At 39.3% G+C, this 22,536-nt stretch overlaps 1 protein-coding gene across 2 annotated transcripts in view; it reads right to left on the minus strand.

Moving 5' to 3' along the window:
* rock2a (rho-associated, coiled-coil containing protein kinase 2a) overlaps positions 1–22,536 on the minus strand; it is a 74,358-nt gene that overhangs the window by 11,627 nt on the left and 40,195 nt on the right. For both annotated transcript variants that reach the window (XM_088934461.1, XM_088934460.1), the window contains exons 8-26: positions 20,117–20,208; positions 16,419–16,578; positions 15,692–15,755; positions 15,258–15,269; positions 14,495–14,583; positions 13,555–13,603; positions 12,338–12,473; positions 11,856–11,947; positions 11,051–11,297; positions 10,303–10,409; positions 9,806–9,965; positions 7,655–7,815; positions 6,614–6,798; positions 5,996–6,065; positions 4,230–4,333; positions 3,008–3,194; positions 2,436–2,529; positions 1,846–1,940; positions 684–875 (exon numbers count right to left, since the gene is read on the minus strand). In XM_088934461.1, the coding sequence (XP_088790587.1) occupies positions 684–875; positions 1,846–1,940; positions 2,436–2,529; positions 3,008–3,194; positions 4,230–4,333; positions 5,996–6,065; positions 6,614–6,798; positions 7,655–7,815; positions 9,806–9,965; positions 10,303–10,409; positions 11,051–11,297; positions 11,856–11,947; positions 12,338–12,473; positions 13,555–13,603; positions 14,495–14,583; positions 15,258–15,269; positions 15,692–15,755; positions 16,419–16,578; positions 20,117–20,208 (2,296 nt within the window). The remainder of the gene's footprint in view (positions 1–683; positions 876–1,845; positions 1,941–2,435; positions 2,530–3,007; positions 3,195–4,229; positions 4,334–5,995; positions 6,066–6,613; positions 6,799–7,654; positions 7,816–9,805; positions 9,966–10,302; positions 10,410–11,050; positions 11,298–11,855; positions 11,948–12,337; positions 12,474–13,554; positions 13,604–14,494; positions 14,584–15,257; positions 15,270–15,691; positions 15,756–16,418; positions 16,579–20,116; positions 20,209–22,536) is intronic.

Raw genomic sequence — 22,536 nt, forward strand, 5'->3', positions numbered from 1 at the left:
TAAAATGACTGTGAAATGTGCTGGCCAGAAACAGCAGAGGCACATATAGAAACACAACACAGTGTTTAAATGTAAACACTGTCAATACTCAGACAGGCAAAGAAAAAGACCTTGGCATTATACCTAATAAGAGGACAGTAATAATGAGCGCTGTTTCTGCATATCGCACAAAACTATCGTTCAAAACTCAGTTTGCAGATGATACCAAACTAAGAGGCTCAGCAAACACGCAAACACCAAATAAACTGTAAAGCAAATACAAAAAGACTCAGATCAAAATCAGAACTGGGCAAAGACCTGACAGATGATATTTAATGTACACAAGAGTAGGGTGTTCCACGTAGGTAGCCAAAAACAAATATAACTCACGATACACCAAACTTAAAGAGACTACTTAGAAGAAAGGCTTAGCGTCTATATAGATGCATTTTTGTCTGCTGGGTACTGTAGAGAAGTGATAAAAACGTAACTAAATTTCAAGATATATAATTAAAAGTGTAGACTAGAAATTGTGAGATATTATGCTAAAAAACGTACTGATGAGGCCTCAATCACAAAACTGTGTAAAGTTTTGACCAAGACGTTACAAAAATATATTGCTCGAGTGGAATAAGTCAGGGAGAAGAGTGTCTTCAACAACTCGGGGAATTTGTATGGCCCACTCCCTTCTTCGGATGCCTTACCGCCTGCATCTCATTGATCTCCTTCTGGTATTTAATGATGGTGCCGTTGAGCTTTTCCCGCTCGGAGCGCAGCTCCAGCTGCAGCTTCCTGTTTTCCTTCTCCTTCCTGCGCACATCCGTGTCATTCCCTCGCCTGCTCGCTCCGCCCCGGACTTCCTTACGGTTCATGATCTCCGCCAGCTTGTTGACAGCCTGCGAAAACAGAAAGCCGCCACGAACGCGGGGGTCAGACAATACATACGCATTCTGGGAGTAAAAAGAACCTTGCAAACCGTCCATCCGTTTTCTAACCACTTTACTCAGGACTGGGTCACAGGAGACCTGGCTATGAACAGATACAAGGCCGGGTACACGCTGGACGGGGCGCAAGTCCATCACAGGGCAGACACAAACACACTCTCGACATGGCCAGTTCTCTCAGAAGCCAATTAACTTACCAGAATGTATTTGGGAGGAAACCGGAGCACCTGGAGAAATCCCATGTGAACATGGGGAGAACACACAAACTCCACTCAGACAGTACCCCACAAAAATCAAACCCAGGGCCCCAGTACTGCCAGGCAGCAATGCTGACCACAGCCCCACCGTGGCACCCCTCTGTAAAAATATTTCTGATATCAACTAGGTAAGACCCAGGAAATCTGAAGCATGAACCTTTATGTGCTGTTTATATGCTCATGAATATTTCTTAAACTACTTCTCAGAAGCATAAACCACATGAAAAGCTCATTATTTCAAAGAGGCAACCTTTTGCTTTGAACATTTTTTTGCATTACTTTGAACATTTTTGCAGGAAAGTCGTTCATTACTGCTAAGCCTGTGACCTTTTGTTTCATTCCGATCAGATGAGACTGATGAAGCCGCCAGTCCAGAAAAACAAATATCCAGATGAATGAAAACATTTAAGAAAGGCTTCGGATTTGTTTTATTGTCCAACTCCAGGAACTGAATCTAACTGAAGCTACCACTAAGTGTCCTTTATTAAATAATGTCATATTATAACCAAAAGGATATTGGTTGATCTTTTAAAAATTAATAAACCATTAACACCAGTGAGAAATAGTGGATATCTGCATCTGAAATTCTTCACAATTTGGAAAGAAGAAGTATCTTGTCCTGTTTTTTCACTTTTAAAAATAATGCAGTTTCGATCTGCTCCCACCTGCGTCTTCAGTGTCCGCTCGCTCTGTAGCTGCTTCTCAAACTGAACCTTCGTCAGTGCCATCGAATGTTCATCTTCCTTCGCCTTCTGTAGTTCTGTTTAAAACACAAAGGGGAAGGGGGGAGGGTCTTAAGCTTTCAAAAGAAAAACACTACGTATGCATCCCATAAATTTTCGGTCACTGTGGTGACCTTACAACACCAGGCTGAGTTGGAGCCTAACCTGGCAAGCAGGCGCAAGGCAGGACTGCGCCCTGAAAAGGACACCAGACAAAAACAGGGCAGACACACAAATACGCAGAAGTCAGTTTAGACATGCCAGTTATCCTGGACAGCAAGTTGTTGGACTGGAGGAGGAAACCGTACAAGCAACACCCATGATAACATGGGGAGAAAATGAAACTTCAACACAGAGACAGACACGTTTGAACCCAGGACCCAGGAGCTGTTAACTGGCAGCAACACCCACGCAATCATGTCACCTCACACATCTTACTTTTCAAAGACTTAATATTCATTCTGAAGTCAGTGTATAAGCCAGAGAACTTCACTGACCGATGGAAAAATTACAACTATCTTTGAAATACTCACGTTCCTGAGTTTCCTTCAGCCTGTTGTTCAGCTCTTCTTTCTCATTGGCCAGATTGGCCACATCGCTGGTTAAGGTCCTGTTTGCTTCCTCCAGCTAAAGGGAGAAAAGCAGTAAAATGCAACAGAACCCTCCTCTTTAACAGCTGTGGAAGCATGACACCACATTTCGAAGAACATAAGAATTTAAGTATGAATGTCTGAAAGGCTCACATCAGCCTCATCCACTCTAGACCCTCAAAGAGCAAAATGGATGCTATAATGCACGCTATAATGACCTTAACAGATTTAGGAAAAGCAGTTTGCATACAAAGGAAACCGGCAGGATACCGCTGCACATGTATTTGTGAAGCAATAAACGTTGGTTCAGCTGAATCTAGTAAACATGGAGACATTTTCAGATGGAAAAACTTTTAGAAGGACCTCAGATAAAGATTATGGATTCTTATTTGACAATGTACACACCAGGTCACTGACTCAAGATATTTCAGACTTCTCCCGTACCTACACATAATACTAAAGAAAAAAGTGGGTTGATCCAGCTGAAATGTTTGTGTAATCAGCATCTTACTCACCGATCCTATGGTAGCGTCCTTTTCGGCCAGCTCCTGCTTATGCCGGGCCATCATCTCTTTAATCTCCAGCTCCTTCATGATCTTCTCCTTCTCCAGGTCGGAGTACTGCTCCTCTGCGATGGAGCGAGCCAGCTGCTCCGAGTCCGCCTTGGTCAGTGTGATCTCTAGCTGCGCCGCCAGCGAGTCTCTGAGAGGATGCCCGATAGTTGCACAGGTCAGAAAAACTGCAGCACGACCACACTTCCAAGAATCCTCCCAAATGCGATAAAAACAAGCACACATCTCCCAAGAAGTGGCATAACAATCCGACAGTCCTTTCTTTAGCGCTGTTCCAACTGTGGTATAGAGGACATGACCTGCATTACTGTCTACTGTGTGCCTTCAGTCCTTCAGTTTCCCTTATGTTTCTACTCATCCATGAGCAGGAAGTCGCTTATTCCAGATTGGGGTCAGGACAGCCTGGAGCCTATCCCAGAAGCACAGGCCACATGGTGAGATTACATCCAGGATGAGAGACCAGTCCACTGAAGGACACACACATAAGGGACAATTTAGAAATGCCAATTAATGTAACCAGCATGTCCTTGGGAGGTGGGAGGAAAGACGATTACCTAAGGAAAACCCATGTGAACATGGGTGAGAACATGCTGTCAGCACACAGACAGACAGCACGCCACTCTGGAATCAAACTCAGGATCCAGGAGCTATGAGGCAGGCACTAGAAACTTGCTTTATATTCAGATTTTTGACTATAGACTCCAAAAACTTCTGTCACAACAAAACTATTTTATGAGCCTAATTACCTAACAACAAACCTCTGATCATCAAAAGTTTTATTCAAAAACTTTTGTTCTTTCAACATCAATAGCGTCCACACTCTGTTTGTTTACTTGGCCCAAAAGGTCACACAGAACTGCCTTTATTAATAAAATTCATACTATACTAAGTAGATGTTCATGGGAAATGATCAGAGCTCGCTGTGAAAATATCAGTTTAGACTCCACTGTCCCAATACTTTGAGGACACTGTACATAGTTTTCCTAGAAACGTGGGGGGTTCTCCTGGTTCAGGAATCTAGTGTTTCTTCACAGTAAAAAAAATAGCTACTGTTTAGTAGTTTGACCTACATCTCTCCTGTGGCAGAGAATAAACCAGACAGACTCCTGACACTGCAATCATGACCAATGCAAGCAGACTTGACTTCAGCCCATACAATTATTACCTCTCGTCCTGCAGTTCCTGAAGTTTCTGTTGCATTTCTTTGCACAGTTTGTTCTTTTCTTCACATTCTTCCTTTAGCTCTCGAACCTGGGTCTTATACAGGGTCTACAATAAACAAGAAGCCATATCTTGTTACTGAAAACGAGGAGTTTCAAAGTCTATATTTGATCCTTTGACTATTCATCTGAACAAACAATGGTGTCTGTTCTTGTTTAGAAAATATTTTTTCTTCTCAGTTTGAACTGTTCTTTTCAAAGGTTTTCCTTGGCATGACATACGTCAACAGGAACAGTGAAAGATGGGTATCTCTAATCTCATTTAGGCAGTTGGCTGGCTGTCATTCAATGAAAGTTGCTCTCAGTTTACTGAAACATTCAGTCTGGATCTGAATGAGAAGCAGCTCTACCATTGACAAAGGACGTTAGGAGAGACTAGCAAAGCCCAGAAATTCTTGCTTCCAGGCCAATTAAATTCTTAACACGGTGCTCCATGTAAATCTCTGGCTGAGATCATAGTTCTGTGTGAAGTGGCACACAACGGTAAACAGGGACATGACTTCAGGAAACAGATTTGTAAACACAGAGCACTTTGTGTGTAAGAATTACTTCAGGGACAAAATTGTCACTATGTATACCATGTCAATATACAATGCTTGTAACAATTCATCAACAAGAATCATTTTGGGGCACACAAAGTGTAACAGGATATTAGATCAATTGCTTTCACTGTTTTAAATTTCATTACTAGACTACATATTATAAATGATAAGTGACTGTGATGTGGCAAGAAAAAGGTTTTCGGAAAGTGACACTACAACATAATTAATATTGAATCAAAATTTTGCTTTTTACTTATTTTCTAAAAGTCAATGCATCATACTTGCATGTGTTTGTTATAGTTGAAATTTCTAAAGTTGGCATACCTTTGGATCTTTACCTTAAACAGGTACAATGCTCAGTGAAAGTCAGTAATGTTCTACGATGTATAACAATAGTAGTAATAATAACAGCCATGCTCAATTCAAATGTTGTTATAATTTTTTTCCATGTTGAATATTTGAAATCAGGCATTTAGCTATGGCAAATGAGAAATTTCAAAATAAAAGGAAAAAGTCTAATTATGTCATCCACTCCTCAAAATTTCAGGTTATAAGAATAAGATTTTTTTCGAATCAAAACAGGGAGGGATAAAAATCTTATAAACAGAGTGCTCTGTATCTTCAAATATGAACTGGGAACTAGTCTGTCATCGTGTCCCATCGGATAAAGTAGAGAAGGAGTGAATATGCCAGGGTTATGCAGGTTTTTGGGACAGATTTCAATTATGATCCAATATGATTCTTATCCACATAATTAGTTCAGGCATTAAGGACAGAGGTGGAATGACAAAGAGAAGCAATTTGAACTGAGTTGCCTACCCATGGTCTTAAGATCATGGCAAGTTACATCACTAACCTGTCTTTACAGGTACAAAATGTCAATACAAAATGCCTGTGTATTACCATGTTTTCATTCCACCTTTGTGCTATTTTTTTATTGAGCATAACTGAGCTAATTTTAAATTTAACGGATATCAAAGATCTTCAGCTGTGTTGACTAAAAGAGACCTAGAGCCCCTGCTGGAGCCTGGCTCTTGAGGACTGAAGTTTTGCACCTACGCTTTACATGAAATACAGTGATGGAGTTCAGATGTTCTGTAGAGGGTTATGGAGTTCAGATGTGTGCTGAAGTGGGATAAAGCACGACAGTCAGCAACAAGAGAAAGTACCGAAAAATACTGCTCGGCTTCCAGCTGATCTTGCAGCTCTTTCATCTGCCCATCTGCATCCTGGCGCTCCCTTAAAACAAAAAACAAATGCCACTCAGGAAGAAGAGCTACACGGCCAACCGAAATCCAGTCACACTTACCAGGTAAGGACAAGATTTCCTATATATTACAATATTACAGCATGGGGACTGCACACATTATCTCCACTTTTAAAATCATACCTTCATCTTCTTTCTTATAAAGGTGGAAGACCATCTCATACTAACTTTCCATCCAGAAAAAAATGATCAAATCTAGTCACTTAATCTAACGCCCTAAAAGAAAAATATACAAAACACTTGCTAGTCCATGTCTTAAAGCTCATCCACAACTGGCAGTAGTACAATCCACTTACAAAAAAAATATTCCTATTATTCCTTTTGCCCTTCTACAAGTATTCTACAAAGAAGGAAAAGAAATTATATGACTACATTTATCCTACACGCATCTATTAGAAACAACCGCACGCCATGTTCCTCCTTTATCTAGAGAAACAAGACATGATGAAAACACCCATTTCAAAAAATGTACTTGATGAAAGAAAACCTGAAGTGGTAACATCTCAAAGAGGTTTCATACTTGCGCAGCTCGCTGTTCTGCTTCTCCAGGCTCTGCTTGATTTCCAGGAGGTGGTTGATCTCCTGCTTCAGCTGCTTCTCGGACATCTTCAGCGCATTGACTTGCTGGCTTTGCATCTTAAGATCGTTCTGGGTCAAGCTGCGCTTCTGCGTCTCCTGCTCGATCTTCAGAGTCAAATTCTTCACCTGCAAAAGACCTTTTTCCGATTAGGACACAGACAGACTTAATGTGCCAAAGAAACAAAGACTTTTAATGTGCTTTATATTAGGCTGATACTTTAATCATTTTAACTGCCTTTCCCAGTTAATTAAAACCAGCATCCCATGGAATCTCATGTGTTTCCCTTATGGCAGAACAGGACATACCATAAGTAGTAACAATTTCAAAATGTGCTACGAGTCCAAGGCATGGGATTCATTCACTCCACTATCCCTACTACCTGACTGTAATTCTTTATTTCACCCTGAATTAAGTTCTGGCCTGTGAAATAAAGCTTGTTACTTCCTTGTAGTACTCAGTTATCAGTTAAATTAGCATCGATTTTATATAAACGCTTCTATAATTGAATAGAATTTGCGCTAACATTCTGGGTCCAGACCGATCGATTCTGATATTGATATGGTTTCCCAAGAAATCGAGAGAGAATAATTCTAGTACTGTTACTAAAATGCTGTTACAAAATATAAATCTTTGCCATTTCAGATCCTATGCTTCCAACAGTTCAAGGAAAAATTACAAAATATTTATGGTAGCTGACTTATCTTTGACAGAGGTGATCTGTAAAACAATCTCCCGAAGGGCCTATACAACATTTTACATTCAAGCGAAAATATAGTTATCGCTGGATTGTGTGGCTGGCTTTTGTTCAGGTTTACGTGGGACAGACGAAGAAAAAATAGTTGATTTTGTCAACCTTTCAACCTAAATTGAAGCACCAAATGTGCTACAGTGTTACAGTAATTAAAAAAGAGACAAGTAAGAGGTGTACATTTGATCATAATGCTCTCTGCTCAGTAGAGCCTGGAGGAGTAAAGGACAAACCTCTTCTGTCAATTTCTCCTTCTGCCTCCGAAGCTCCTCCAGTTTCTGGTGAGACTGCTTGAGATCGCAGTCTAGCATGGAGCACTGTTTCTCCACCTCCAGCAAGATGTTCTCCACCTTCATCTTCGACGACCTTTCCTCCTGAAGTTTCTTTTCCATCTCTGGATGAAACAAGGGGAACATTTAGCTGAATTTCTCATTGTAAAGCAAGGGTGAAATGAGCTTGGATTCTAGATAAACTTTTAACTTCAAACCCCCATCAACCATCAACTGCCCAGTCTTTGATGGACAGAGACTCAAAAGCTTCAAGTAAAACAACATTTGAACATTCGAAACTGGCCATTTAGATTAATCTGGGCTCACTTAATCAGAAGACAACTTTGTATTTATAGTCTTGAGTTACAAAATACAGATAGACATGCATGATCTATGTATGTATTTGGTGTATGTGTAATAATATTTCAGTAATAGTCCTTATTAAGCTGAAAATGTAAGCCAATAAAATACCTTATACTAAAGACAGAAGTAAGAAGCCATAAAGAATGACATGGGCAACCACTGCACAGCATCTGAAGGAACGCCAGACTTTACTACAAATTTAATTTGATACAGAACAGCTGGTAAAATTTTCCATTTTCCTGTGGTTGGGATGTATACAAAGCATGTTAGCCATTTATAAATCATAAAAATTGATTAAAAGGCCAAAACTGTGCTGTTTGTGAGCCAATAATTAAACCCTGGCTGTAAAAAGGAATCTTTCTTACTTTGTTACACATGAGTAACCAGACCTTCTCATAACTGTGATATTGGGTACCAGCTTTGATGTAATGTTCACAATAGCATTAACCTTATTTCAGCTACAATTTACACCACATCAATTTAGTTAAGTGATGCTTAATGCAAAGAACATAATTAGTAACACCATATGTCACCATTAATAGGGGCCTAATTAATTTCCATCAGGTAATTCTGTAATATTAGGTCAATACCACAATTACCTGCAGCATATCAGGATCGCATTTCAAAACAGAATTGATTAAAACACTGCCTCTGTGTTTTACTAAATCTCAGCATTTCAAAGTACTGTCAGCATTCATATATAAGTTCATTTACTTAGAAACAAAGCGGTTATAAATTTTGTGAGTGTGCCAGAAACATCAGTGCCATTGGTTGGGGAGCTCCTGTTCCCTGCTGACAGAGGTGTTTCTTACCTGAAATGAATCTAGACATCGCAAATTGACACTCCGAACAGGATTGTGTGTTTCAAACTTGTGCTATCAGCTCCTTTTTAGGTTTTCACCACATAATTTTATATTTTGTTTGTTGAAGGCAGTTCTTACAAGGGCTTGTGAACCCTTTCTGGTGCTGATTCTGAATTGTATGTTGTTGTCGTGTAATATATGTATTGCTAAGAAAAATAATTTTATAAGCTTGACAGGCGTTTTTCTCCTGACTTTCCTCTAAAACTCTAGCAGTAACAGTTCACACCTGTAACTCTCAACGACTGGCATATCCAGGTATTAATCTTTACCACATCACACTGAAACTGGATCCAATCAATATCTTTCTGTGTAACATCTCTTAGAAGCTCAATTTCATTTCAAAAATAAAACTGCTAGGAGAAAAAAAAACTATGCAAATTAAGCTACACCCTATTTCTCCTTTCCTGCAATGACACAGATAGACCACACAAATGAGTAAGGAGTTGATATGTATATAAATAACAATTGACACAAACATGCCAAATGGGAACAAGAGGCTGAACTGACAAAGACTTTGGCTTATTTTGAACTTGTTAAAGTTCACAGAGGAAACTGAATAACTGAGTTATAGGGAAGTAGCTTGAAAAGAGTCAGACTCAAGCTTCTGGGATTCCTCTGATAACTGACCTCACAAAGATTTTTATTTTAAATGGAGGATACCCAAAGCACATTATCCCATTTTTTTGTGAAATAACAGTAGAACGTTTTTTATCATTTGGGGTTTATTAAATACAACCTAATTTCCTGTAACCCAGCCCCTGTATTAAGCGAGTAGGACGAGTAGAGGTTTCAGAATTTAGGGCAGATCCAACTGGTTATTACTTCACTACTTTCTGCAAAACCAGAGTCAGCTGCATATGTTTTACTTCAGAGCGCCCTATTCATTTACCTTTCATTGCCTCGGACTTTGCTTCCTCTATGGACTCGTAAATCTTGTTCTTGTCAGCAAGTCGAGCTTTTGTAGCCTTGTGCTCTGCCTCCTCTTGTTCCAGGCTCTGCTGCAGCACTTTCAATTTATAGGTCATGTCGATCTCAATGTTACTCTTTTCCTGCACGTGGAGAAATCACGCGTAACATGTCAGGCCAGGAAAATGGAAAAGACTACCGTGAAAACGTACAGCACTGTGTGGTGTCTTCCAAGGTCATCGAGTTCTATCATTAGAAAAGCATTCCAATTGCAGAAGTGCCCCCAGAACAGTCTACTAGAAGGCATCAAACGTTTCTCCAGATGGAGATTTAAAAATGGCAAAAAGGAAAAAAACAATTACAATACTCATTTGCTGCTTTCCAACGCCAGTAAACTAAGATTAACTAATTATGAAATCTCTAGTGGAACACTGGACCATGTTCACAAGGAGTTGTGTAACTCGCACAGAAAATTGTCACCTTCTCAAAGTCGGTCAGCCTCTCATGCAGTTGTCTCTTCTCCATCTCTGCTTTGGACAACGAACTTTTCACATGCTTGAGCTCATCTTCCAGACCAGAAATTCGCCCTGGTAAAGCACAACAATTCATTTATATTAGATTTGTTTCACTTCTAATAGCACAATCTAATAGCAGTAAAATGTTTTAATAAGTGGCTTAAGAACAACACATGTCACAGACTGTCCGCAGAAACTTCATCCATGAACATTATAAGGTGGACGGGGAAAGTAAAGCAAAGATCACCTGAATCTACGTACCTGAGGTGATCATCTAAAAACTTGGATCCAGAAACAGGTTTACATTACTTTAGATTATTCTTACCAAATAAAGGCTTCATTAGCCCATGCAATTGTGCTTTCAAGAAATTACATCTCATTTTTTTCCCCCAACATAAAGCAAAAATCAATTATACACATGCAGCGTCGTAAAATTATTTTCCAACATTTGATGGCTACAGTGTACCGATATGTTCCACCAGAAATTTAAAATGTGACTATAGTAAAATTCATATTTAGGCATTACACCAAACATCTCCATTTAGCACTGACACCCTGAAGCCGGCTGAAAGTGAAATAGCTGCTTTTCTGCAGCCGAAAATAGTGCTGAACTACTTTGCTTTCTCATTAGATAAATACAGCTTACACTTACTTTGCATAATTAATGTGATTAAAAACTATCCTGGCCGGACTAAGGCAGGAGTGGCAAATACCTTGTAAGTCACTTATGATCTCTGTTCCGTGGCTTCGATCCCGCTTCTCAGACTCCAGGGCTGACTGCAGGCTGATGAAGTCCTTTTCGAGCTTCAGTTTAGCGTTTTCTAACATGCAGCATTTGTCCTGCAGCTCGCGGTTATTTGACTCCAGCTGCTGGGTTTGTTTAGTCATCTCCGTCTGGGTCTTCCTGAGTCTGGCTGCAGTGTCCGACTCGGTGCGCAACAATGAATTCACTTCATCCAGCTGAACAGGGACAGGAGTGTACAACCGTCAGCGACATGGACAGAGACACACATGGCTTTCCCAACTACCAAAACTCACCAGACTTAAAGCAAAAAGACCAGATACACAGTCTCTCTCTTGGCACATACATGATACATGCGTGTATTGCTTTGTTTCCAAGTCGAAAAAGACTTGAATATCAAGCTGTACATGCATAAAAGACTGTTTTGAAATATCTACAAAGTGATCATTATTGTACCAACATTTCGCAAGATCAGCCTTTAAGCATGACAAATGCAAATAAGATGTTTTCCCATAAAGCTGTATTGACTCATCTATTTACTGGGCAATGACAAAAAAAAGATCAAGAACACAGAAAACCTACAGTAGTATTAGATGATCTTTGATTATTTTTATTGCACATCCTACTTTAACATTTTTCTCTTTGGCCACTATAGTAAGTATAGTACATGCACTTGTAAGTATAAAAGGAAGCACTGAAACTAAATAATGACTGTATAATTTATAGCCAAACAAATGTAAAAGTTATGTAGGGAAAGAGCTTCTGGAGCTACACACCTGTCTTTGTAGCTGTATGTTCTTTTCATTTGATATTTGCGAGTTCTGGTTCCTCTTTTTCAAATCTTCAAGTTGATCCCTTAAGCTGTTAACTGTAAAATAATCCATTGAACACCTTTTTCAAGAGTTATCTAGTACAAATCAAAGGTGCACATTACAAAATCCTTAACTGGTTCAACTGCCTTTGTTCTCAGCCTTTAGAATCCATAACTGTCTGACAAGCAAATGTCAGAACTCTGGGACTGACAACCTTGTTGTCCCACAAAACGCCAACAACATGCGTCAAGCCTGATGAGTTTCAAAGGTCTTTTGTCAGTCCCGCTTTTACTGCTCTATTATCATTAAAATGGGACTCAAAGAATTACTGCCTATGACACTCCAAACTGCTAACATCCTGAAAAGCAAACAAACAAAGGGAGATTATGCCAGTCCTGAATTTTGGCATCACTAAACACAAAATCACATAAATGTCATCTTCATACCGTCATTTTCCAGACATCGTTTCTTGTCTGCCTCATTCTCGGCTTTCCTTTGGTATTCTACATTCTTGTGTTGCAGTAGAGCCTTTTCCCTTTCTAGCTGTCTCAGACTGGACTCCAGGTGTTTTCTGGAAGCAATCTGAAGAAAAAAAGGCAGCAATACAGAGTGCTAAGAAATTACCTTAATACAAATCCATAAAGTACGTCAAGAAAACATTTCCCAGAGACACTTCTGGAACTTTTCCCTCAATCAAACACTGCCTCTCATCCTAATTAAGCTGGAAGTATAACTTTTCTTTGACGTTCTAAACATTAGATCCATTCATCCATCCATTTTCCAACCACTTCATCCAGTTCAGCTTCATGGGGGAGCCAGAGCCTATCCAAGCAAGCACTGGGTGCAAGACATGGTACACCAGTGCCAATAGATGCCAATACATTGCAAGGCACACATACACACAAAAAACACACACTCACAGCAGAGACAATTTTCCCAGAAGTCAATTAGGCTACCAGTTTGAATTTGGATTGTGGGAGGAAGCCGGAGCACCCAGGAGAGAAAATGCAAATTCTATGCAGATAGCACTCCTAATTCGGAATTGAACCCAGGGCCCCAGTGCTGTGAGGCAGCAATGCTAAACACTGCACCACAGTACCACCTTTAACACTAAGTCTCATCACCGATATAGGATCACTGATAAAACCCATCAATACCTCCCCTCAGAATTGTAGATCAAAGAATTACTGTGACTGAAAGTTAATCGATTTTCTTAATACAAATCTGAACCCAGAATCTTCATCAAGATATGACTGTTCAAGCAGCACACAGATGAGCTTCCCAGACTGTCTTCACTCTTTGTGGAATTATGTAGCAGTATTTTCTAAGAGACAGTGAAAGGTTTCTGGCATTTGACATTCAATGACTTCTTTTTCTCACGAACAGCCACTGTGATTCAGTCTCGGTTTTCAACAACTAAGCAGTGTCATGAATATCCACTTCCATAAAGGTTTTGTAAAATGAAGCCAATTAGTCTTTCTTTTCTCCCATCAACTCACTAAATAAATGGAGCATCAGAAAATGCAATACAATTTTTGTAAAATATATAGGACAGCAATGCACATTCTTTTGACAGTGGGTTCACTGGGCACATCCATTTTATCTCTATATTAATTATGTTAATGACTTCTAATAGGTTTTTAAGTGGGTTAAAAAAATGTACCTCTTCATCCAGCTCTTTAGAGACTTTTTCAAGGCGGCTACAGGCAGCTCTGATGAACAAAAATAATTCACACATTAAAGGATGGAACATCAACAGAGAGTAACTGAGTAGTCTTGAATGTGGAAATAAATGAAAACATGAAAACAGATTGAAAAGTTAAGCTCAATCATTAGGTTTAGAAAAAGAAACACCATGGGCCACTGCTTGCTGCAAGTATAGTGCTTGCCATGTACAGTACTTAAAATTACAAGTCAATTTCCTGGACTGCTTTGTGCATTATTTATGCCAAGTCTTTTGCAAACCATTAGGGACAGAGAAGCAAAAGAAAAAAATGCTGTCTTTAAAATTTTGATTTCAAAGAATGTTTTTTACATTCACTAATACATTTCCCTTTGGCTCTCTCTTTCTAAAAATCAAAAACCTGCTGGCAACATAATTGATTTCCAGAGCCCACTGTGGTCTATTTGGAAAAGAAAAGCATTATTAAAAAACACACAAGCAACAGAAAAAGTGTAGCTTGGTAGATTATTAGCCACAATAGCAGTAATTTGGTATTTCCTTCAGTATTGGACTGCTTAGAAACTGACTCATAATTTAGGTCCTGCTAAAAAGGGTTTTATGGTCCATCTTTGAAACTACATCCCTGACTCAAGAAATGTTCCAGAAATGTGCAGTAACTTCTCATGAATATAATGTGGATCCCCAATACATAAATATAGCTAAAAACATAAATAGACATACAGCAGTATAGTTTCTGAGCTGAATAAAAAACTACAAGACACTAGACATTAATATCTAATGTTGACCCCACAGATCCATAAAATAACGTGTCTTAGAAAAGTACTTTTACACTAATAATGGAGAAAAGTACATACAAAATAAAGCAACAATGAATACCACAATGATTTCTGCCTGCATTTTTAATTTTATGCATATTTACCTGCACTTGTGATCCAGTTCATCTTTGGATTGCATTTCATTATTGAGCTGCTCCTCCAACTGATGAAGCTTTTTCTGTAGCTGGATCGACTGCAAAAATACAAAATGAATTACAAGTATTTTAAGGATCTACATAATGGGTCTGCCTTCAGCAACTTTCACTTAGTATATACACTGCTAAGGCAAATCAAAGAAACCTATATATATATTTTTCATTGATACCCCCAAGGCTGGAACAATACGGACACATTGCCATTCTCAAAAGTTTACACTGCTGGTGAGCTTTCTCCATACGGCAACATAACTCCTGGTTGTAAAGGCAGCCAGATACCCACCTTCTGAACCAAGTAATGAAATAAAACAAAAAAACGCTAAACCCTGCAAATCCCTGTTAAGGAAACTGTACGCCCCCGTAATGAGGCAAATGCAAACTTTGCAAAAAAGCCTACATTCCTCCTTTTTCTTCTGAGACTTATTAATTTTACCTGTTGGGAAATCGTATAATTTCTTTTCTACATCACTAATATATCATGTTAAATGTGTCATTCAACTGATTTTTGCAGTTGAGACCATGCTGTGCATGCTGTAAATGCATACATTCCTTCAACTCAGCCACTGGCTCAGCTAGTGACACAGTTAATAACATGACTCTCTCTGAAGTGCCCAAGGTGTCGCAACAGCTTACATATGTATTTGTTTACACCATCTTTCTTAAATATTTAAATTAAGTACGAAAAAGAGGGCAAGTAAAAAAAGTTACTTACCGCTACACTTTCCTGCAAAAATGAGAAAAATAAGCATTATTCAGTTAGGTTTTACAGCTAGATGAAAAGGTCATAATATTTGAACCTTAAAGGATTAAGAACCATATTTACTAACAAGAGGAAAAGCGTTTTAAAATTCAAATGATCCTAATCACCCCTTTACTCAGATAAAGTGTACTGTGCTAAGACTGAACTTGTCATCAGGATGCCCCACCGAAATGAACAATTCATTGAACGTGCAATTTTACAATTACCTCTCAATTTAATAGATTTGGAAGTATTTGACTCTTTACATCACATGCAATTTATTTTTCACGGGACTACGCAAAGACAACCTGAGCTGAATACAGCATTAGGCAGTCCATCTAGCAAATGTGGCTAAATGTGCTAACAGGCGGTTAAGTGGAACTTAGTCTCAAACTTAAGGTACCCACCTCCCCTTTAATAGATGTTCTATGCTCATTTTCTACAGCGGACGGATTTGAGTCACTTAGCAACCTGCAGAAAAGAAACAGCTCTTTTATTTAAAATCTGGAACACTGTGCCAGCCATACCAATCTTTTCCAATGCCCTCAAAATCTTAATCTCCAATGACTCCTTCACTGGATAAAGCCAAATCCATTCAGCATCAGCCCAGTCTTTCATTCAAAGACAAATGCTCCCTTCAATGACTGAATTTTTCATACTTGCTCGCAGCTCAAAGTCTTATGAACCCCTACAATGCAGTGTTTTTCTTCTGTCGCTCTTCTGTCAAGATATTATTGGACAAGGGAAAGTTATTCAAAACAAAAACTGTGCTCTGGATGAGAAACTGCCCTTCGTTCTGCCTTTGTTCTACAAATCGAGTCAAATATTGTCTGTATTTACAACTACAACGTGACATAAAAACTACAGACAGCCTATCACAGCTGGTGCGCCAATATCGGTTTTTGACACAAGGGTCCAAGAGCCTCTCGTGCACGCCAAGCAGAACTCCAGGGTCCTATCCAATCAGTTAAAGTCTTAAGTGTGTCTCTGCCTTATTTGTGGGAGATCTTGTGATTTCCTTGATTTGTGGAATTCTGCATCAAAAAACATCTGTGCAAGGCCACAAATCCCTTCAGCATGCAAAAAGAATATTACTACAAAAGTCATGTGTCAGAAGAAGGAAGGCACACTTACTGATCTTCCCTGAAGTAGGTGAATCCTATGAAAGGCAGCTGGTTCCCGACAAAGGCTTTGGGGACAGGGAAGGTTTCCACGTCCCCCTTGTCATCTTCAATTTCATCAAAGTTGCTGGTGTCAATGTCGCTACTCAGCTCTGGCACTACAGGGGCTACAGCTGTGGGCAGCACAGGCAATAATTTAACCACCAATGAACTAGAGCCTCTTAGGATGTTTCAGCCATCACGTTTTGCAATCAAACTCCTGTTCCATAGCAGTTTGATCCACGCCAGGTTTTGGAATCTGCAACCCATTATTAAAAACGGACGGATGAAGCAAAAAAGCAATATGGCAAGTCTATTATTTTCAAACAAAGTATCATCCGATACTCACGGGGGGGAAAGCTTCATTACGAAGTTAAAAAACTTATAAATCTATAAGTTTTGGCTTCAGAGCCACACAGCTCAGAATTCTGCTGGTCTGAAAAGCCAGGCTTCCAGCCATGGGAAAATACCAAATGAGCTCGGTTACGAAGTAATGTGTATTTATTGGACTGCCCATACTACATTTAAATCATACTTTACAATTTTAATTGCTCATAAGAATTACAGCAACAATGGGTCTTTTTTCTACTGAGTTGATGGCTACAACCACAATTAGTGTAGACATTTAGAGTCACAGAGATGCCTACAGGAGGTCTTAAAAGGTTCAATGTCACTGCAAACGCCCAGGATGAAGTGTTCATACTGTATGCAGGTTGAGCCAAAATATAAAAACAGGTTCTACGCTACCTCACAAGAGTGAAGAGATGACAGATTTTGCTTGTTCAGAATGTATCTGTATTTTAGTTCTACTTTTTAAAATACAAATCAAAAGTCAAATTTTATTGTTCAAAGGAAAAACGAGGGTTTAGCATCTAATGCAATCTATTGAAAGGTTCCGTTGTGCAGAGGTACTGTATGTTTCACCTTGGCGTCAGTGGTGTTACGTTGTCTGTCTGTGCTGACCTTTAACACTGGAGATACTAATAAAAAAGTGCCACATATGTAAGAAATTGTGGTTGACATCCTGTAAAAACACAGTCAAGAACAGAGATGAATCTGAGTCCATGGGTAGAGTTGGGCACTCTGGAATTGGGTACTGCATCATTTGTAATGAAATTGTAATATATGGTGGCAACTGAACCAAAGGCCTCAAGAAGACAACCACTCTTTGACCAAACTCAACCATGACATCAAATCAAAAGAATTTTTGGAAGTAAAGATGAGGTCTTCTATTACAGGGTTGAAGAGCTGATTGTACCTAATTTGTCCCTATATAGTTTTCATTAGAAATCACACTAGGAATAGTGTAGAACTAGTAAAGTTGTTAGTGTAGAATGTTTTCAATGTTTCTATGGCAATTGTAAATGCTGTTGTAAGAATTGGGTAACTGACTAAAAAATGTGATTTTTTTTCCTCCAAAAAGGTGTCTGTTATTATATTGCACAGAAAAATTTCTAAAGATTTAGCCAATAAACTGTTCACATGTAGTGCTTGCTTGATACTGGAATTGTTCATATAAGCTGAGCAAATTATGACATGCATCTTTATAAGAGTCAGTAAACTTTTGTAATTTTTTTTTATCTGAACGGGCTGAAGATTTGCTTTCTATTAACGATTATGCCTAATGTTCAGTGGTATTTGAATAGTTCTTGTAAAAAATCAAAACAATGTATTTTTTAAAATGATACAAAGCTTTAAATTTAAAGCTTCATTTGCACTTAATATCTGTGGGGTGAATCTTTTTAAGAAAAATCCTTACATTAAAATTTTTTAAAATTCCTTTAAAAACAAGTATTTTTAGTTCAACGACAGGTCTCTTCATAAAATCCTTGCTGATGGAGCTCTGTCAGGGGGGGAAACGTAGTCTGTATTGGCAAAACCTGCTCAAAATAATGTAGCATGCGTAAAATATTTAGTCTCTGGTGGCAGATTATTTATTCCAGACAATGGAACTCAAAATGCCCCAAAGCAGAAGAAAAAAAAAAACACCACAGAACTTCATATTAACAGGTGTCCAAAGTGTGCGCCTCATATGTGAAATAAGTTTTGCAATGTCAAAAGGTTCCAAAAAAATAAAAACGTATGCTTTCCTATGCATATGCTTTCCTGTTGGTGGCAGCAAGCATTGATATATTCAAGTAAACTGAATAAAACTACAGAAAACATTAATGTAAAACGTGTTTGCGGAAAATTGAAGACAGGCAGATGTCTCTGCTGGAGAGGGTTACAGTTGCAATACATTAAATTTCAGTTTCACTACATTAAAAAAAGACAACTGATCTTGTCACATCACAGCTGAAATAAAAAAAGGAAATCAGAGACACATTCCTGGTGATCTATAGAACAAGTTTGATGACTCACCGTTACCGTAACAGCAAGTAATATGATTTAAAAAAATGTTCTGTACATACAGTATATTAAGATTAATTGCTTTTAAACAGCTATACTAAAGTACTCTGACCACCTCTGACACAGTAATATTTTAAAACAATTTAAGTTTTCCAAACATAGTGGCAATAAGTCTTTGTAAAGATCAGAAGTAAGCTACTGGCACTGGCCTCTTTGCCAGATTTCAAAAAGCTTCATTATTTGCAGTATGTTTAATTTGAAGTACTAGTTAATGCTTCAGAGGAATTCTATTTGTCTTGGATGCCTGACAGATACATTTTGCTATTACTCTGTCATATAAATAGACTGTCTTCAAGATGAATTACTATTCACAGCTCAATATGCTGATGTTTTCAGTTACAAATGACTTTGGTTTCTTTCAGGCATTAATTGCTCTTGAATCAATACAAATCTTTGTATTTAACTTGGATTTAAGCTCTACACATGTGCAACTGCACTGAATAATAGTAGAAATTGATGTAATATGGAACGTGTATAATATTAAACTTTTATCTCGATATGGATGAAATGTACTTAACTCAATAATATGCTGTTTACTAGCACTGAGTTTGTTGTGTTGTAGCATGTTATTGTTTGGGCATACTAAAAATTCTTTCATTTTCCATGCCTCTAACAATAAATGCTTCCACTTCTGAATTATTCCTATGAGAAATATTAAAACTCTGTGGTGATCTACAACCCTTCAGTTAAATAGAGATTAATAAAAACATGGTGCACATCAGATTGCCTGCACATTTGTTTTATAAAAAGATGCAAGAGCTTCACAGAGGTTGAAAATGACTGGGATGCACTGATTAAAATTCTCATACCCAGCAATCTATTTTCAGTCACCCTGTCATTAGAGCTCCTCTGCACCATGTTCCTATTAACAAGACTGCATGCTGCATGCTGTGCACACAAACTACGATTCCGCAAAGCTTTGAAGTGGTCTGTCCCTCTTTAGGTACAGATGTCTTACAAATATTGGGGGGAAAAAAAGCATTTCCTTGTGATAACACACTACAACGAAGCAGAACCAAACCAGAGGATATTTAGGCAAGATTTGAGGGAAAAAAAAAATAACAAAACATCGGTATGGACCGAAATTTAAAATTGGAATATGGGAAAAATAAATATTCCATGTTTCAAAACCGCTTGCATTTGTTAATTAATCTGGCTGTGTCCAAACCCCAAAGATTAGGCAAGGCAGAAAACCACACGGTAGCTTAGTAAGTTATGAAACTCTGAAGGAAAGTAGTCAAGAACTTCAGTGGTGTCACTTACTCTCGCGTATCGTGTCAAAGGTCCACTGGTCGTTCTTGAAGAAAGGGTGGCGTTTTATTTCTTCCACTCCACTGCGTCCAAGCCGCACCTCCCTGCACACAGCAACAGGTCCAGTTATCATCAAGCAGCTCGTCCTCGGCGACAGCACATCGCCCCCTCGCCACCGACCGGCTTCGACCAGCCCGGCCCGGCACCTCCGCTTTCCACACACCTGACTCTCCCAGGAGACAAGCCGGGTGCAGGGAGAAAGGAAGAGACAGGGGAGCGACGCGCGTGTGTGGAGAGGTGGTGTGAGCACGACCCTCCGGACGACACAAGTACGAGGGCTGTTCTCCTGCTGCTGAACAGTCCTTGCTCCCCACCTTCCCTCCTCCTCTTGATTTACAAGGACTTTTAAAACCCAGCGCAGACTTTTCTACGCTGGAGGAGGAAAAAAAAAATGGATGGAGCTCCGGAGCCTGCCACGTGTGGTGAAAACTAGATTTTAGCTTAAATACAGACAGGGAGGGAGCACTCCAATAGAAGCCAAGGGATCAGCTGCGAATCTGAGAAAGTGGCCAAACCATATGACTGCCGCAGGGCGCAGTTTACAGGGGGTGGGAGGTTGGGGGGGTGCTCAAGATGTGTACCATGAAGGCTGGCAGGACTTCATTCAAGTCCTGTCATCCCGTAATAAAACAAAACTGTGAAACACTTCAAACGCTCCAAACACAGCTACCTTCAGAATTTGACAAGCTAATAAGGAGTTAGTCTGAGTCAGCAAGACTATGGTAACAAAAGAAGGACCGTTTACTTTTTTTTTTAAATAGAGAACTAACCATACTTCTAATTTGATCATTAATGGACTCAGAACTTAGGATGATACAGGTCTGGGCACATCCCTGCATGCAAACAAAACACAGAAGCTTATTCCTTCCCCTCTCGATTTAAGTGCCTGAATGCGCAACGTGTGTGTGTGTGTGAAGAGAGCATCTGTTTTAAATAAATCCCCAGAGCACTGAAGCTAATGTAAACAGGAAGACAGCCACACGTGGGAGATGTGCTTGCAGCCCACATAAACGGAGCCTCACTCTTCCCTCCTCTCTCCTCTCCAAGCCTCGGCTTGGGCTCCTGTGCCCTCACGGCTCACTACAGGGAGCTCTTTCATGAATGGCATTTCCTCAGGAATACGCAGTCCATCACGCACAGGCCTCTATCTCGAAGGCTTCACTAGCACAAAGCCACCTTTCTCTCTCCCCTACAGCAGACCGCAGTGCAAATATGACGCGCTTCCACAGACACTGCATTGATCTAGGGCTGGCGAGAACTCATTTGCATTCCCCGAAGCAGCCCTGCTCATGAGGCTAGAGAAACCATGAAGCTTTATGGCAAACCTTAAGGTTAATATAACATTAGTATATATATATATAACACCGCTTTTAGTAACCAGAGGTCCTTAATAAACTCAGAGCTTTTATCTCACATATCACACAAACACATAAGATAAGATCACTTTATTGACTATATACAATTTCTTGCATTAGGAGTTTTTTTCTTTTTCGCATACCACAACTTGTTCTCCATGAGACACCGAGACAGGGAGAGAAGCTTGGGGCCAGACATTTATACAGTGCCCCTGGAGCAGTTGGGGTTAAGGGCCTTGCTCAGGGGCCCAAGGGAGAAGATTTCCTCTGCCGACCGCGGGATTTGAACCGGCAACCTTCCAGCCACAGGCGCAGATCTTAGCCACAGAGCCACTGCACCACCCCCTTAAGTAATATAGATCACCTGAGTACATTAATAGTCCACCAGAATAAAGTGTGGAGATATGCCATAGTGTGTTTAAAATAAAAATACAAAACCAAATATTTTATATATATTTTATGCTTGTATGTTCATATCTTATATAGACACCATATAAGTGTTAAGAGCAAAATAAGTTTTGGAAGACAAAAATAAGTTTGGACTTTAAAGGCAGTTAAAGACACAATTAAAAAGGTTTATATATGAAATCATACATATTCATATTAAATCTTGAATCCAAAGTACCTACACTTCATTTCAGATGACTCGACATCCTCTAATGTACTGTAGGTTTCCCTAATGAAGTGTTAAACAATATTATAAGACTATCCGGGAAAGTTTTTAACTGCACTAACCGATTATTCCAGCCGCTGGAACGCTGCTCCTACCCAATCATGGCAGCATAAGCTCTCAACTCACTTTGAAGCAAGAATCATCCATCTAAATGACTGTTAGAAGAACCCACCACGAAATACCAATTGCAAGATAAATACGATTCTTTAACCATGCCAAGAACTGCACATTACTTTTAGCTTTCTGTAGCTGGTTCAAACGCAACCGAGAAGAAAAGACAACAATGTCTTTTTCCCCATCCAATAGGGTCTGCTTCACCATGGCAACTACAATGGAAGATTTTT

Source organism: Atractosteus spatula, chromosome 2, assembly GCF_055471065.1.
Source record: "Atractosteus spatula isolate fAtrSpa1 chromosome 2, fAtrSpa1.hap1, whole genome shotgun sequence".
NCBI classification, from domain to species: Eukaryota; Metazoa; Chordata; class Actinopteri; order Semionotiformes; family Lepisosteidae; genus Atractosteus; species Atractosteus spatula.